General features: G+C 43.4%; 1 protein-coding gene across 4 annotated transcripts in view; it reads right to left on the bottom strand.

Annotated features, from left to right (window-relative positions):
• Positions 1–19,257, bottom strand: part of CCDC88C (coiled-coil and HOOK domain protein 88C) — a 622,549-nt gene that overhangs the window by 207,691 nt on the left and 395,601 nt on the right. For all 4 annotated transcript variants that reach the window (XM_078660043.1, XM_078660044.1, XM_078660042.1 and 1 more), the window contains exons 11-12: positions 9,725–9,871; positions 7,832–7,976 (exon numbers count right to left, since the gene is read on the bottom strand). In XM_078660043.1, coding sequence (XP_078516169.1) covers positions 7,832–7,976; positions 9,725–9,871 — 292 coding nt within the window. The remainder of the gene's footprint in view (positions 1–7,831; positions 7,977–9,724; positions 9,872–19,257) is intronic.

Below are 19,257 nucleotides of genomic sequence, written 5' to 3'. Positions count from 1 at the left end.
ACATGTCACTGCCTACCCTAAATAAAACTGCAGGCCCGATAGCAACACGGAAGATGACATTGTTAAACTGCAGATCTATGATAAAGCATAAAATGGAAATTCACGACCTATTGAAAAACAATGATTTCGACGCAATGTTTCTTACCGAAACATGGCTAGAAGAATCTTCATCCCCTGACATTCTAGAAGCTATACCAGACAACTATAGTCTTCTGAGAATCAACAGGCATAAACAACGAGGTGGTGGACTCGCACTCATTTGTAAAAAAGAGTTAGAATGTACTTTTACTAACTCGACCATCATTAACAGTGAATGTGGCATATTTACTATTAAACTAGAATCAACCACTACAATCACAGGTTTACTCATTTATCGACCTCCTGGATCCACGGGTCCTTTTTGTAGTCAACTTATAGAAGCTTCTACCCAGCTAGCAATAAGACATAAAAACCTTATTATTTTGGGCGACCTGAATCTTCATTTTGAAGATACCAACGCTAAAGAAGCACATATATTAAAAACTGCGCTTAACTCACTGGGCTTAAAACTTCTGTCCACTAATTCCACCCACCAACAAGGGCACCTTTTAGACCCGATTTTTGCAAATTGGGAGGGAATTGACACTTCTCCCCCAATCCCTTTAATTTGGTCTGACCATTATATGGCAACCTTTGAAATTTCAAGTAATCTTACAAAAAACGCTCCTACTAAAGCTTATTCTCACAAGCGTCGTAACTGGAAGAACTATACCCCGGAAATTTTTTAAAGTTCACTAGATGAACAACCTCCAGCCATAGGGCAATCCTTACAAGAGGTATGGAACAACTATGAACAATGGTTAAGGAATGCATTAGATAAAATTGCCCCTTGGACTACCAAACCCCCAGTTAGACGTTCCAAATCAGAGCCATGGTTCACTGAGAAACTCAAACTAGCAAAAGCCCAATGCAAATTCACAGAGCGCAAATGGAGAAAAAGTTATACGCCTGAACTTAAGAAAAATTATAGAACTGAGCTAAAAAAATATCAAAAAACTGTTAGAGAAGAGAAAAGCATTTTTTTCAAAAATGGAATTGAGGAAGCAGTTAATCCCACTAAGGAACTATTCTGTATCTATAAAGAATTGACAAATTCCTCCCGTTTAGATACCCTAGATAAGTATTCTACAGAAATATGCGAACAAATCGCAATTTTTTTCGTAGAAAAAATTCATGCTACCTTCCCTAAACCCTCTAGCCCAGTAAATAATGTAGATATTAAAGCTCCCCCTACACAAAATCCTATACTTCCCATGTTCACCACGCCAGACAAAAAGGATTTACTTAATATCATCAAAGGAATACATTCAGGATCTCCCAGTGATGTGTGTCCACAGGAAAAAAGTAAGGATATTATGGAAAACACACTTATTAATCATATTAGTTATATGATCACTTTATCCTTTCAGGAGTGTATTGTTCCATAAGCCTGGAAAATAGCTCAAGTGATACCTTTAAAAAAAAAAAACGAATATTCCAATTTCACAGTTCCAAAATCTAAGACCTATCTCACTTCTCCCTTATTGTGCCAAAATCATTGAAAAAATAGTAAACAAACAACTTATGGCATTTGTGGAAAAAGAAACCCTACTCCACCCCTCCCAATCGGGATTTAGACCAGGATATTCCACCGAATCAGCAGTCCTGTATTCTACGGAATGTATCCGTAAGATGGTGGACGAGGGCGAGACGGCAGCGTTGGTCATGTTGGACCTCAGTGCAGCATTCGACACCGTGCTGCACTCAAAGCTGCTGTCTCGTCTCTCGGACATGGGAGTGAAGGGCCCAGCACTCGCCTGGCTCGAATCCTTCCTTACCAATAGATCGTTCCAGCTACACTGCCCACCCTTCAGATCATCTCCTCGCAACGTCAGCCATGGGGTTCTACAGGGCTCTAGCTTGAGCCCAACATTATTCAACATCTACATGGAGCCCCAGGCACACGTTGTAGAGAATTTCGGGGTGGGCATTGTCAGCTATGCAGACGATACTCAATTAATGTTCAAACTCACACCGGACAGCAAAGAATATGCCATCAACTTCTCAAACTGTATGGCGGCAGTAGCCGCCTAGATGGACGATAATTGTCTTCGTCTTAATGGAGATAAAACTGAGGTACTAGTGGTAGGGAAGGAAACCTCCGTGTGGTCTGATGCATGGTGGCCCAGTGAACTGGGAAAACTTCCCAGCCCGGTAGAAACTGTAAAAAACTTGGGGGTCATGTTAGACTCTGACCTCTCTGGTAAGACCCAAGTTAATAAAATAACAGGAAAATGCATCGGCATACTCAAAATCCTTCGAAAAATCATTGATCTCATTCCCGTAGGAGCTAGAAAAACAATAGTCCATGCTCTAATAACGCCACACTTGGACTATGGAAATGCCCTCCTAATAGGTCTTAACCAGAAAGGCCTTCACCAGCTTCAATGTATACAAAATGCGGCTGCTCGACTGGTACTAGGTCTCTCGAGAAAAACTTCCACTAAAACAGCCTTAGCCAAGCTGCACTGGCTTCCTGTTAAGGAGAGAATCAGATTCAAGAGCCTCTGCTATGCCCATAGGATAGCTCATAATAAAGGCCCCATCTATCTTAGAAGTCTCCTGACCATCCACCGCCCGATCAGAGACTTAAGATCATCAGGCATGATGCAAATCAAAATACCCCGTATTACAAGAGCTAAAATGGGAGGCAAATCCTTCCGTTTTTTGGCTACTAAACATTGGAATGATCTTCCCCTCCAACTGCGGATGGAACCTTCCGAAAGGATATTCAGGGCAAAACTTAAAACTCTTGTGTTCCCTAACTAATCTCTGATCCCACTTCCTTCTGCCTCTTCTCCTCTAATTTGATTTGTAAGCAGTTAGCGCGGGGACACACAGTTTGTGCAGCCAGGCGCTCTATAAATGTTTTATTATTATTATTATTATTACTATTGATACAAGACCTTTCTACCACCAGTTTCGATTCACGAAGAATGTCAAACAATCTACCTAATGGGTCAATGCTCCTAGCCCCCCAGACTTGGTTCTAATCACAACAAATGCATCAGAACACTTAACAGTCAGATAGACAGACTCCCAACACTCTGATATGACTTGTCTGCCCCCATACACAGCAAACCCTAGCAATAAACCATCCCTACTAACATGAGTAAATGTGTTGAAACCCCTTCTCTGCACCCAGCTGTAAGAAGAAGTATAGCTACCCTCATTGGCCTTTGCATCAAGATATCACCTGGACCTTGCTACATCCAATACCTAAACTTATATCACCTTAAAATTTCCATGTATCTTGAAGAAACTCCAACCCCCTAAACCACCCTATGACGATCAAATGGACTTCTATCCTTGGAATCGAAGCATTTTCCTACCTAGAGCATGGGCCATTAAGAAATATGATGACCAGCCCCAGTTTCATTGAACTCCCTGGATTCTCTTCACATATTCATACCTCGTAAACCTCAACCCACTATTCTGCCATGATGAACCACTGTAACAAAACCCTCCAGTCAATATTCTACCAAATCTTTTTAACCCTTATGTGAATATCCATCTACAAAACTGTTTTATTTCAAATGTCTAATTTATTTTGTGTGTCTAGATGTAGCACTTGTGAAATGACCAGAATATGGTCACTGGGAATCTGAAACCTTTTGCTACAACTGAACCACGACTTGGATTAATAGCAGAAATTAAGGATGAAAAGTGTGATGTCTGCTGCAAATAAACTTAAAAAATAACTTTCTTTTAAATGAAAAAATACTTTAAAATAGATCACATCACTGTGAAGGGAAATTACACCTAATTACAAGTTGAAGTCCTGTATGTTCGTGCACCTGAGCTACGCTTGCTGATCCCACACAAGGATTGACGTCTACACAAGAGCCAGTAGCAGGGCCTGCTACTTGCTGCAACTTGAAGGCAATCGGTGTATGCATCTGTGAAGAGAGTGAAACTCTAGATGAAACAACCTGCTTTTTTAATTTCCAATATTTTTTTATTATTATACTTGATTTTATACATACAAACATGAAACGTTTCGTTGTTATAGGATGACAGCCCACCCTGGCTGTGTCTTTACAGGAATATAGTTACATAGTATATGGGTTTTGCTGTCCTCCCTATCCCCTGCTCCGTTAGAGGAATAGAAATGGGTGAGAAGGGACAGGAGAAAGTTAAATTGTTTCTCCAATTTACCAAAATGAAAATGTTTTTAACTCTTAGAATCTACGATCCTTGCCTGCAAGTCATAGGAAGCAAAAACTTTAACTCTTCACAGAGAACATACACCTCGTTTTAAAATAAAATAAGGCTTTGCTATCTCTTATTCCCTTTAAATGAAAGGATGCTTGCGCAGAAAAAACATAAAACAGGCCCATACTCCAATTGAGATCTCCTGATAGTAAAGCAACATCGTTGGTTACTTTTGAACTAGTTGCATATCACGGCCACCAAAGCCTGGGACTTCTTTCAAAATCAAAAGTGAAATTGCTTTGTCACTGGACACGGTGGGACACATTTTGCAACTAAGGGCCCTTCAAATAAACAAACTGCCAAGGCTGCTAAAAAGATAGTGTTTATTATGAAATAATGCATCCCCATTGCACAAAAGCATAAAAATGGAAACCGGCTCTATATGACCAATGAAAGCCGGCGGCATTATGTCAATGGAGAATAATAGCAAGAACAACAGACACTCCGAATGCGCCTTCATGGCAGGTGCGTTATTTATAGTTTAATAATGCATTACAAGGAACAACACATGTCTCTCGCCGAGGGAAGATGGATTAACAACTGACTCCTTGGGTCTTTAATATTTTCAAGAAAAATGCCTTCTGCGTTCCGGAAGTGCAAGAATGAGTGGGGGACTTCAAAGGAGGATTTTTCAGCTTGGGTGTCTTCAGGAGATTCGCAGGATGTGGCGTACTCATGTATGTCACCTGGGGCGTTTCCCAACATCTTTTGCAAAAATACGTTTCAGCCATTTGACATCTTAAAAGATGGCTGAGGTCTTTTTTTTATGCCGAGGCAATAAAACAAGGAGGTTTTCTATACAATCTTCTTTCCCCTTTTGAAGAAGCTGAAGCATGGTTCCAAAACCGGTAATTTGGGTAGGCTGCTCATGCCTCTACACCGCAGTAAACTACTACACCAGGTCTGACAGGCCTTCATCAGCAGCTCGTCAGTAGAATCTGGTTCCATAGAATCTCCCTAATCGCTACAATCTAATCAGTTACAATCACTGAAGATTGTGTGGGTGGATTACCATGTTGCTGCCTCCCCAAACATTCTTTTATATAGATATTAGACAGCAGCTCTATAGTAGCAACCTGCTGGGATGGCCGTCCCGTTCATGGCTGTAAACAGCTATGCTGTCTTGTGCTTATGTGTTTCTGATTAGCCCTGCACTTTCCTCTTCTGAACTTGACAATCATTTGTATTTAACTGACTTGCTGCATCTTTTCACTTCTGTTGTCATTAGAGTTGTGCTCAGATCACTGGAGGACAAGGGAACATGTAAGGGTATGCCTGTTCTGAGTAAAGGTGGCTGCTGGCCACAAATCCAAGATTCTGACGTCACTACCAGGGGTGGCAAAGATTTACATTCTCCCAGCACTTGTCCTTTCATCTACACCCTAGTATGGAGGCTGCTCGCTGACCCACCCGACATTAAATATCTGTAACTTGGATTTCTTTCCTCTGTCACTTGTGGAACACGTGGGGCTATTGTGCAGCGCTGCTGGATGTATGCAGTTGGAGGTGCTGCGGAACTCCCAGAAAACAATCTTGTGGCTGAAGAACAAGTGGACGAGGCATATTCACTCTTAATTCCGAAGTTTAATAGGAACAAAGTGAACACACATTAGGTCAGCTGGAGAAGGAGAGAGAGGAGAGAAGAGAGAGAGTTTTTCATGCAGTGTGAGAACACTGGTGTCTATATGAGCTTTGTATGTGGCTTTCCTTAGTGAAGCCTAGTTTGGTCATGGTGCATTTGAGGCCTATCTGTAGTCCTTCCCTTCCCTGAACCTGCTGTAACTGGTGAGTGAGTGGGAGGCCAACAGTCTCCCTTGTATAATTCAGATTTCACGCTGCAGTAGTGAAACGCACCACCCACTCTTCCTATGCAGTTGCTGGCATCCCGGCCAGAATAGATGCAAACTTTTGTCTGTCCTGGAATCAAACTATTTAGATCAGTCAATATTGGTCGGTATCCCTCTAAACGGAGGCAGCAAAAATACTACAGTAAAAGACAAGTGTAGATATTTGAAACATCCCATCCCAGGCACAAGTAGATGCCCACGTCGCCAAAACATAAATGGACTTATTTTTTTAAGACCTTTACTTATTTTGTCACTTAAAAACATGAATTGCAATCATTCAATTAAGCTTAGACTGTGCACCATATAACAGTCAGTACACATCGATCAACCACTGTGTTTAACGTTACATCTTTTTCAATAGGGAGTAAAGACATAGGTATATATAAGTACATTGTTCCCGCTCCAATCCAATCAATAGGTCAAAGCCATTCACATTCTTCATCCAAACTCTCACTCAAAAATGAGATTTGGGGGCCTTTCTTTTAGTGACGCAAGGCCTAGGCACCCACGTGAGGTACTGTTTTATTGGGAGAAAAATTGGAACACTAGATGGTAGGAATTCTGCAGATGCCTACAGATTCTGGAAATATGAGAAAAATGTCTGACCTTAGCCAAAGTTTGACTTAGTGGGGCCTCGCAAGTCACACCACTACTGAATTACACAGGTGTCTAGTTTTCAGAAATGTCTGAGTTTAGTAGGTTTCTCTGAGTGGTGTGCTAACCCAGGTCCAAATACCACTGCTACCCACATCGCCAAAATGAGTCGATTTTAATGATAAAAATGTGATGTCTCAATGTTGCTTTTGGTTTATTTCCTGTCGCGGGCGCTGGGACTTCCCACACATGTGGGGGACCATTTTTATCAGGAGACGCATGGGGACACAGATTAGTAGAACATTTATTATCACTTGCATGTCTCTCTATTATTTGCTTTCAAATATAAGCCAGTGTGCAACAAAAATAAAACATGTTTTGCAAAATGCTCTCTGAATCACATGAAAGTGTAGGTAACCCCAAATTCAGAGTTGTACAAATTACCACTATTCCTAAACTCAGTATCCTGTGCACATTTAAAGAAACAGATTTCTTTTATACCAATTGTCAATCAATAAGATTTTTCCTTCTGAATTGAAGAATAGTCGGTGCACAATGAAAGATCATTATAAGCTGCCACTCAGTTGCTGGCTCTGGGTAACGCTTGTTTTTTTACAACGATTAAAAACATATACTTCTGTTACCAGTAGGGTACGATAGACAGAATGGCATACTACGTTTGTAAAATCAGCCAGTGGGTCAAAAAATGACAGTTGAAAACATTACCCGTTATTTCTACTTTTTCCTATTTTTTTAACATTATTTTTTATTTCAATGATCAGTTTCTTTGGGTAGATCATAAGCAATGTACATAAATGACCCCTTGCTGAATTCAGAATTATGTCTAGTATTCAGAAATGTATAACTTTGTGGGTTCTCCCATCCGTTTCCATCACAAGCAGTAATTAGATTGAAACCTCAAAAAATATGAAAAAGCATAGGCAAAACCAATAGGTCTCGCCTGAATGAACTATTGGTTTTCCAATGCCTTCTGGCTATGCTAATAGAATGATTAGACAGCATCTAATGAACATAGGGTAAAGGGGTAACTGACTGAACTAGTGAAAGCACCCATGTTCCTCAACATGAATTCTTACCATCCGAGATGTCTGCACTTCTGGAAAGCTGCTCCAGCTCCCAGCCCAGGTGCACAGACTCATTCATGCTCTGCTTCTGAGCGATCTCCAGCATCATGTTCTCTTCCAAGAGCTCATCAATGCGCTTTTTGTCTGTGTCCCGGTCCTGTGGAATGGAGCACGAAAACAGAAAAGCTCATCAATGCAGGGATAACCACTTTTACTTGCAGAAGTGCCAAAAACTGTCGTAAAAGGTGAGGTCAAACATGGGACATTATATGGAGAGGGGGACCGGGCTACCATGAAATCATCCAATTAAAAAAAAAACATTGATATAGAGAGTTACTAACCCTTTGCCTGCCAGCCCTAGAGATTCTCAGAGCAATTACACACACCAAATGCTAACATTAGCTTGACACTGCGTGCAAACTATCGGTTACGGGTTCCTCTGAAGCATACCGACATACATTAAAGTCCTTCCACCCATGGAGTTTTTCGATACCCGGCACAACAGGGGGTGCATGGCAGTTAGATCAATGGAATTGGGAAGGAATACTTTTTGGTAAACGGATGTACAGGCAGGTCCAGTATGTACAGTAAAGAGCGATGACCTCGAACCTCTCATTAACACAGCCAGTGATGGGAATATAGCTTTTTTTATAACAATTTTTTTATTGATTTTTAGAAAAGCCTGCCCTAAACCATAGAAGCAGACAGTCATGCACATAGTTATTAGCTGTAGTCATTATACATATGCCTGATCAGCAGGAATTAATATTATTGATACATGCTATCTCTAAATTACATAGGTGAACAGTCACAATACAGTTGATTGAAAAGTATCCTGCCAGGGGCCCTATATTTCACTATTCTTCTTGGGGCATCCTAGCCAATAAGACTGTCTATTCCAAGTGTGAGCAATCGTCCACAAATCGCGTCCATTCTGTTTTTAGGGGGTGCGTTGTCATAGTGCCACCAGCTTGCAACATCTTGTTTGCCAAACAGTAGGATCAATCACCTTGAGCACTTTACTGGAACTTCATCAACCTCCCATACACTCAATCATACCCAAGAGCCCAAATTTCAGGCAAAAGTCTACCGGCCTTTGTGCAACTGCTGACACTGCACACTGAATGTTCAACCAGTATTCCTGAATCAATGGGCAGTTCCAGACCGTGTCAAAAAAGCTCCTGGTCTCACAACTGTATTGTATGCACTGAAGGGCTTAACTTGCACCCATCTTTCACAGTCTATCTGGGGTAAAATAAATACAATCATGTAAATGGTATGAGGAGCAATTGAGCAGATGTAGTCAATTCATGGTGAAACATTTTTCCACTGAATATATCTAATATTAAACTGGATTGTTTGCCCCCAACTTCAGAAAAAGCAAGGCAGCTGCATACTGTAAACGTTGACATCAATCAACACAGGCGTGACTAATAGGAAATCCACCACATAAAGAACAATTTTAGGCATATACTCAAAGATATTTACAAAACAATAAGATGATCTGTAATATCCAGAACAATGTCTCGTCATGTCTCAGTACCTAAAAAGGATGTTGCAAAGCTGGCTTGTGCATTTCAGCAAAAAGGATCCCCTTAATGTGAGGTGGCATTTATTTGCCTTTTCTCTTTTTTTAACGCCGACTTCCCACCCCCATGTTTGGGTCTCCCCCTGTGTTGGAATGTATCTACAATTACGGGCTGCCAATTTTTAGAAAGAGGATTGCTGCAGGAAACATGTCAGTCAAAAGCCGGATTTATGTAGTCAAAAAAACATCTTTTCCTCCTTTTAACTTGGGCAATCTTTTGCTTACAAGAGTTGTTAAGAGCAAAGCCAAATCTTTGTTTTCACATATCCGCCAACTTGCATTGAAAAAAATTACAATGGGACTAAATCTATACTCACCAGTTCCAGATCATGAAGCTTAGACTTTATCTGCAAGTTCTCTTTCTCCAGCTCATGCACCTTGTCAGTTCGGGCCCGGGACGTGCTCAGCTGCTCCTCCAGCATGGCCTTCGTCTCGATCAGGATCAGGTTGTCTTCCCTCAGCTCCTACAGTGGGGCAGATAAGTGATTTCGATAAGAGCTACATCACAGAAGACACGCAGCAACCAATTTACATGCACCAGCAATGTTACCATTTACTTCTCTCTGACAGCCTTGACAGCTGCAGAATGTCGAGTCCCAAAGTGGTATTCCGCTACGCAAAGGTGGTATTTTTCTCAGGGTAATTGGGTTCAGTCCCATCAATGGCCGCCACTTACTGCATTCTCTGTTTATCTGTACCGGTAACACAGCCCTACACATTATGGCATGTGTAATCAAAGTGACTAACTTCAGGCTCCTTGTATTACTATGTCTTTATTAATTTACAATGCACATGTACAGGGTGCAAGCACTCCCATCCCCAAATTACACAGACGCAGGAGACGGTGGGTAAGAGGACATATCCCACGGCTAATTGAAAGCCTTTCGAGACTTCATCACACATCCCCACCAAAGCGTCAGACGTGGTGCTCAATTGTGATGGTGTAATGAAGCGGTGAGCTAGCCCTTCTTTCAGACTCGCTGCTAATGGTGGGGGGAGGTGTCCGAATATCCATTCTACACTACTGATAGCCACAAATCTTCGAGCCTTGCCCTCACAGAAGTGACCGAAAGAGGGGAAGCAGAAGCGTTTCCTTTTCCACTCCCAGACTATGTGGAAAATTGTGTGAGCGACTGGCGAGCACTGCATTCGTTGAGAAATTATGTTTTATGGAAGATGTACTTTATTCAGGTCAGCAACCCTAGCATGTGAACAATAATGAACTATGTAGCCTACAACTATACCTGTTTCATTTGTGTTCAAATTGCCCATGGTCTTTTATTAGTACTTAGCTGTTGAGACACTGACACTGGTATTGGTCGTTTTGTTAGACTTGCCTTCGGTAGTAGTGAGTTGGGATGCCTGAGTTGTAAAGATGGTTTAGGCAATGATTTAGGCAGTCAAGATTCCCAGTAGGGAGGCTGCTTTTAATATGCTGTATAAAATACAAACCTTTGTGCCTAATGTGACACACCTGATCATGTGCGCCATTATGCAGGTGAGCGAAAAAGAAAGAATATTAACAGAAAAGTGAATGAGTGAGAGCCAAAGAGCGAGAGAAGCAATGGGAAATAAAGGTTCAGAGAAAGGAAGACTGTCAGGAGTTAGAAATCAGAATGAAGACAGAGACAGCTTTAAAGAAAGAAAAAGAAAGAGAAAGTGAATGAGATCATAAGGAAAAACATGAAAAGGTAAATGTGATAATTCACATCGAAAACATATGAAATATAAAAACTAGTGACGAAACAGTAAAAGAGAAATACAGATATGTAGAGCGAAAGAAGTAATCCAACTGAAGAGGAAGAATACAGTTACAACTGCTTCTCAAAACATGGCCCCTTTGAGTAGGTCAGAGGTTCTAAGCTCAAATGGTGGAATTTCACCATGTTTCTATGCGCCACCTCTGGTGTCAGTGAGACTTGGAGCCTCTTCTGATGGTTGGTTGGCCCTCTTGTTTCATACTTGTTGAATTAAAGTTGCTCCAAAGGCTTCGGGAGTACTTCAATCTGTTTGAGTTGTGCAACTTAACACTTTGTCAATCACGTCTAGGCTCACTCAAGTAGAGCATTCACTTCTCGCCTAACATTACTCATTCATTTTTAGTATCCTGCCACCTCCACTAAAGTGCTTGCATTGAACTGCATAAAAAAAGGCAACAAATATAGCCCTCTATCACCACTCCTTCTATCCACCTTCATTGTATCTTGTCCTAATGTGCTAAAGCTACATGCTTTAGTACATTAATGCCCTTTGCCAATGCTTTTTTAGATAAAGGTAAAACAATAATTCAGAATGCCAGGCCTTCTTTTATTTTTGCCCAGTAAAATGGGCTTGCAAAAAGGAATAGTGAGAAGCTGATATAGCCTTCCTCTATACCCTCCATGTGTGAGGATATGCAAGCAATCACACATAACCATGAGACATCAGGGCAAAATTAAAATCAAAGCGAACAAAGAAAGATTGGTCTGATGGGGCAAGTGCTAGCTTCATCTATTCCAACATTGGTAATTGCATGACTCAACTTTAGCGATGATTTAAACAGTCTAGAATTCAACTCCAAAAGAAGTGGTGTACATATTCCACCATTTCATGGAGTTCGCATTCTTCAACATTTCACTGGATGAGACAAACTATGCTTTCATCAATAGTTTCGAAGAGCCGGAAAATATCCCCTGTGATGGGGAGACAATAGAATAGGATGAAGACCAAGCATCTACAGTACATGCATGCATGAGAATATCTGAAAGAGCTGATAGCTTTGCAAATCAAATTAAAATGCTTGGCATACAGAAGGTTCTTAAATATACTTTATTTGCGTTTGTACAGAACTAAACCCTAGTGGTATCTAAGCAATTGGTCATAAATCTAAAATGGAGAAATGTTCAAGATTGTTCTACCATGTAAATGTAGAGTTTGTGTACTTTTCAAAACATTTTAAAAGTGCAAAATGAATCAGGTTACAAAATGTGTATACCACGTTCACAAATTACTTGACCTGTTAGTGTGGAATGGTACACAAGCAAATGTCAACAAATGCACAATTGTTATGGATTCTATTTTTTTGAAAGAGTAGGTTTGCAAAAATTATTTCAGAGCTTTGGAAATAGAGAAAAAAAATCGGTCTTGCATTATCTACCGCACGCTATATCTCTTGTTCTTAATTTTTCTCTCCTTTCATGGGAGCTATTTTTGCAGTTTTAAGTTGACTGGGTGACTGTAGACAAACTTTGTTTTCCTTATGGTAGATTCAGTGGCCATATCCTGATCAGGAACAATTCTCGTAATTCAGGAAAACAGTAGATAGATGAGGAAGAATAGGCTATGCGAACTGTGGTGTGGAATTCAGACATTGCTTGGTCCTGGATGCCCTCTAGTTTGGGTTATCTACACATCTTCTAATTTAGCATCTGTGTGTATGTATTTATTTATCTATAAAGTTTTATATAGCGTGAAAGAGATCCCAAAGGATATCAGAGCGCTTTACAATAAATTGGTAGAGAGGACAACATGAAATAAACATAGTAATTGATAAAAAAAACAAATGCTCAACATTAAACAATGGTACAAATATAAGGTATAATATTATGCAGAGGATACATCCGTGACTGTTAGTTGTGCCATGGAGCGAGGAACAAAAATAACACGACTGATATCACGCCACTTATTACCTTTTGCAGTCAACCAAAATAGAACTAATTAGTTAAAAGCGAAAATCCTAGTTTATTTTTTTGTATATATGGAAGTGAATGTTTGCACATCAAGACTCCAGCTAGGGGCAACCAAGAACTGTACAAGGCCAGCAGCCCATATTACAATCAATACGGATTACAGAGTGGAGGCGAGGAGGCTTCTGAAGTCAGTAAGTTAAACTGTCTTCCTAAGGTGTTGTGATTTAATATTCTTTGAAAAGGGGAGTCTTCAGCTCTTTCATGAATTGCAGGAGGTTTACTATGCTATGTTGGTATCAGCAGTGTTGTGCTCCTGAACAGATTGGCGATTTTGCTATTTCCCTGATAGGCTTCAGGCTAGGGGTTGCTTTCAGAGTGAGTAGGACTACCATCGACTGGACAACAACGCCCACAACAGCAAGGAACTCTTCAACATCGTCAAAGAGCTCTCGAACCCTAGCGCCGGAAACAACGACATCACCCCCTCGCAAGACCTCTGCAACTCGCTCGCTCTCGTTCTTCCACAGCAAGATCGCAGCTATACACAACAGCTTCAGCACACTGCCGACGCACCCTACGACTGTACCAACGCCCCCCACCACCACCCTCCGCGCCTGGACCCCGATCAACACCGAAGACACCATCCGCACAATGAACTCCATCCACTCCGGATCACCAACCGACCCCTGCCCTCACCACGTCTTCAACAAGGCCGACTCCATCATCGCACCCCATCTCCGGGACATCATCAACGCCTCCTTCGACACCGCCACCTTCCCAGAGAGCTGGAAGCACGCCGAACTCAGCGCCCTACTGAAGAAACCATCAGCGGACCCCACCGACCTAAAAAACTACCGCCCCATCTTGCTCCTCCCTTTTCCTGCCAAAGTCATCGAGAAGACTGTCAACAAACAGCTGGCCGCCTTCCTCGAGACGAATGGATCCTTCGACCAATCGCAGTCCGGCTTCCGGGCCAACCACAGCACCAAGACCGCCCTCATCGCAGCCACCGACGACATCCGAGCCCTGCTCGACAATGGGGGAAACAGCGGCCCTCATCCTCCTGGACCTCTCCGCAGCGTTCGGCACGGTCTGCCACCGCACCCTAGTGCAGCGCCTCAACAACATCGGAATCCAGGAAAAGCACTGGAGTAGATCATCTCCTTCCTCGCCGGAAGAACACAGAGAGTCCACCTCCCCCCGTTCAGATGCGAGGCCACCAAAGTCATCTGCGGCGTACCACAAGGATCATCGCTCAGCCCCACGCTGTTCAACGTCTACATGAGCCCCCTCGCGGCCATCGCACGCCAGCACAACCTCAACATCATCTCCTACGCCGACGACACCCAGCTGATCCTCTCCCTCACCAACGACCCCGCCACCACCAGGACCAACCTGCACGAAGGAATGAAAGACGTAGCCGAGTGGATGAGAAACAGCCACCTAAAACTGAACTCGGATAAGACGGAAGTCCTCATCCTGGGATCATCACCCTCCGCCTGGGACGACTCCTGGTGGCCCCCCGCCCTGGGCAGCGCACCCAAACCAACGGACCACGCACGCAACCTGGGCTTTATCCTGGACTCCTCCCTCTCAATGTCCAGACAAGTCAACGCCGTCTCCTCGTCATGCTTCAACATCCTTCGCATGCTACGTAAGATCTTCCGGTGGATCCCCACCGAAACCAGGAAGACGGTCACCCAGGCCCTCGTCACCAGCCGACTGGACTACGGTAACTCCCTCTACGCCGGAACCACAGCCAAACTTCAGAAAAGACTCCAGCACATTCAGAACGCCTCAGCACGACTCATCCTGGACATCCCCCGACACAGCCACATCTCCGGACACCTGAGAGACATGCACTGGCTCCCCATCAGCAAGAGAATCACGTTCCGGCTCCTCACCCACGCACACAAAGCTCTCCACAACCAAGGCCCCAGCTACCTCAACGACCGCCTGACCTTCTACACTCCCACCCGCCAGCTACGATCGACCAGCCACGCCCTCGCCGCCGTTCCCCGCATCCGAAGAGCCACAACGGGAGGAAGATCCTTCTCATACATGGCGGCCAAGACGTGGAACTCCCTTCCCATCCACCTCCGCCTGACCCAAGACCACCTCTCCTTCAGGAAGCAACTCAAGACCTGGCTGTTCGAGCAGTAGCGGACCCCCCTCCCCCAAGCGCCTTGAGACCCTCCAGGTGAGTAGTGCGCTATACAAATGCTTTGATTGATTGATTGATGGAAAACCATTCCATTGTGGTACCATTTCACTCACCAACTCAAACAGTGTGGGTCTGGTCTGAACATTTTTGCCAAGGCTGGTTTTATTTTCCATTCCGGAGCTGTAGGCACCTTTCAGCCAACAACAAATTGTTATTAACTTCAGTTTTATGGAAAGAGGAAAAAGGAAAGCGGAAAGAAAAGCAACACATCATGGAAAACTGTAAGGGTGTGAACCAATTTGCACAGCTCCTGGTTCACTTACATTAGGTACTTATACAAGAAAAACAAGTTTAGCCTCGATATTGTCAGGTCATTGATTTGTTTGTAAAGTTAGAACATTATAGTGTCCGTCCTGCACGGATTGAGAAAAGTGCAAATAGGGATGCTATATAATTGTTCCGTTATTCAGGATAAGTCTATAAATGAAGATTGGGCACGCAAATAAACATTCAACAGGATTTTTAATGTGTCACAAAACGATACTTATGAAATAATATTCTTTTTCTTCAATTCCTGTTATTAATAGGTTTACAATGCAATAATGCCTTATTGCACTTGTCCTTTCCTTTGGTTTTGCTCTCACACTACACGGTGCCCAAAATAATAGCCTTGTCAAACATTTAAGTTCATTTGGGAAGATATTTTATGTTAATTAATATATGGAAGATGGGTTAATTGATCTCTGTACTCTTCCATTTCATAAATAAATATGAAAGCCAAAAACGTCTTTAGTTTGCTTCCAGAATTTATCTAGGCTATTAAATTGCTAAAGGATTTCTTTCTTTACTAGCTAGATCGCTTAAAATCACTCGTATTTCATGTAAATCGTAATGGGTCTGTATAGTCTGCCTGTTAACTATACAAGGAGGAGGTGTCTGTGTGTGTGAGATCATGGCCATTGACAAAGGCATGAGCCTTTCTTTTGTTGCACCCCACCTGCACATGGTGTGTGAGCCTAGCATGGCTCTGAGTTCACTCTGAGTCATATTGTACACTGACACAACGATTTGCAAGCATTAATTTGACTATATCATGATGCAAGCCTTTGCGAACATTAGTTTCGGAATACCAGGAACACCCATAGCCACGAGCCACCTTGACCCCACACGGATTTAAGATTCAAGTACATAATGCTGTTGGCCATGAATGTCTATGCCATCATCAGTTATCTGGCCATGACTGAACTGGGATGGCAGAGTGGGCTAAAGAACGGCGATGGATTAAACCCATATCTTTTGACTGGGTGTGAGTGCTTGATTGGTTCAGATGCTCCGTCCATCACCACCCCCTTTTGTACCGCATCATCAGTTATCGTCATGTATGATCTTAGGACTATCATTTTTTTTAAAATATCTTTATTGCGGTTTTTGAGGTCCACTGCATAGGATAAGACAGTAGTATTTTACAGATACTTCTGAGCAGTAGGTCTCTCAATCCCTATACAGCAACTGGTAGTCTAAGTTGTGTTGCAGTGGAAGCTTATATTAAACCAGCAAGTAATGCAAACATTGGCTGTATCAACCATACAAACAGTTTAACCCCCCCTTCTCCCCCCACTACCCTCCCCCCCTACAGGGGCCCATCCATTCAAAGGATCCTCTAACACTGTTTCAAACAGGGGTGACCTCCTGTTCCTCCTCCCACCTGGGGGATGCGGGCCTCTTATGGCCAACTGTGGATGACACGGTCTGCGTAGAATCGAAGGAGCTCCTCCCAATCTCCTGGATCATTAACCCCCATGCCTGTAATACCTCCGGGAGTTTGGCATCCCTCCTTGTGCTGTGTATGTGTCCCTCCTCTGCCAATGCCCACTCCCTCAGATCAGCTTTCCAATTCTCTACCAATGGCCCAGCCTGTGTCATCCAGTGAATCGCTATCAGTCTTCTAGCTATAACCAGTCCCAATACCAGGAATTTTCGTCAAGTTTTGAGTTTCGGGTCCAGGGGGATCAATCCCAGGAGACACGTACGCAGCTCCATGGCCACCCTCCATCCCGTTATTCTATTCAGGTCCTCTATGATAGTTGTCCAGTATGTCTGTATGATGGGGCATGCCCATACCATATGTGAGAAATCAGCCTGGTCGTACTGGCATCTGGGGGCACCGTGGATTTCTCGTGTTATCTATAACACGGAGGCGCTTGGGTGAGAGGTAGGTCATATAGACCATATTATATTGTATCAATTTGAATCTATTGGAAACCGCTACCTTACGGACCCCTTCATGGATCTTCTCCCAATCCCGTGGCGTGATCTCCTGGGGGCTCACCTCCTGCCACCTATGCTCTAATGTGAGTGGTGTACATTGTCTGTCCTCCCTAAGTGGCAACGTTGTGTATGTTATCCTCTGCCCTTGTGCATTACCCTATGTGGGTGAAACCGGAAGGGAATGCTGCCTGAGAATAGGTGAGCATCGATCGAATATAAAGAACAAAAAACTCAATGCACCTCTGGTAAGCCATTGGCTGGACAAAAATCACCAGGAGAATGAACTAAAATGGTTCATCCTGGAGAAAATCCAAGCCAAACCAGGAGTGGATCCAACCGCCCTCCGAAAAAAGAGGGAGGTCTTCTGGATCTTTCTACTGAACTCCATTAGGAAGGGCCTCAATGAGGAATGCCCATGGTCAAGTGCTATCCTCTAAATCCCACCTACCCTCCTCCCACTCACTAGGTTGTTACAGGGAGGAATCGACCTAATGGTTAAGCTTGGGGATCCCCCTAATCACTGGGTTTGTACAAGGAGGAATCCACCCAGTGGTTAAGCTTGGGGATCCCCGATGTGTCGTTTCCTTCCTCCAAAGATACATATATTAAACCCCATGGTCCTTTCTCGATGGAATCTTACCGCCTTCCACCTAGTTGTAAAGTTATCTGGGCAAAACCTTGTGGGACCTTCCGATCACCTTATTACAGGCAGGCAACCTTGAAGTCGTTTAGAAGTTCTATAGACGGCGGGATACTTGCCCCGACCTCGGATCTGTGACCAGATTCCCTCATTGAGATAAGATATTATGGAATTATTTCGGAACCAGAATTTACTGGAAAACGTCACATGCCTATCTTTGGAAATACTACGATATATTCCTAAAAATCCTTGACCTCTTTAATCCTGGTGTGGCATTTCTTGATCTACGAATAAGAATCGCCCTCCGAGTGTTTAAGGTAGTTTTACCCTTCTGGCTCCGCTCCAAGATGGCCGCTCCATTCTAGGCTCCTTAGGACTGAATGCGGGCTCCTTTGTCTATGCCTACAACCTATGCAGGTGGAATTAATCACCCTGAACTACGTAGATTCCGGAGTTTCTCTTAAATAAAGAGCTGGCAGGATGGCCCCTACGGCTAACGAGACCCTGTTCACGAAGGTTTCCAGTCCCGCGGTCCTCTGGGTTTTCCTGCGCATCCGGCGCTTTTCCTGGTGAGTACCTGCCCCCAGGAGACGGTTATCTACCGATTAAATCATGGCCCAGCCCCCACGTGAATGTCCCGCTAGTCATCGTGCCTTCTATCCTTCTGTTTCAGAAGCCGCGCTGATGTTGTGAATCCTCCTGTAGACATAAACTACGCGGAACGTCCCGTCCACGAGTTACCCGGATGTTGGCCGAGTTGCGGTCACCCTCGGAAACACCCCAGGAACTGACCCGATAGCCCTGCTTTATATCCCTACGTTAAGGTGTGCGGACCACTTTGTTATTCGTGACCTTTAATGTACAGGTCCCCATTGCTCCATTTCGTGAGGGTAGCTATTAGATCCTAAAACCGATGCTGTATACATTTCTTCAAAAGGGATGCATTCAGTCGTTATCTTGCTCACATTATTTTACATTCGGTTTGCGGTAGGCAGACTCTTTAGATCGGTCGGGACATTGACCAGCCAGGGCCCTGCCATTCACCACATCCTTATTTCTTTGTTCTCTTCAGGCTTAAGACTAATTCATCCTCGCCCAAGGTGCCAGTGG

This window comes from Lissotriton helveticus, chromosome 9, assembly GCF_964261635.1.
Source record: "Lissotriton helveticus chromosome 9, aLisHel1.1, whole genome shotgun sequence".
Taxonomy (NCBI): domain Eukaryota; kingdom Metazoa; phylum Chordata; class Amphibia; order Caudata; family Salamandridae; genus Lissotriton; species Lissotriton helveticus.
Note: the sequence above shows the minus strand (reverse complement) of the source record. Positions and strands in the feature narration are given on the sequence as shown.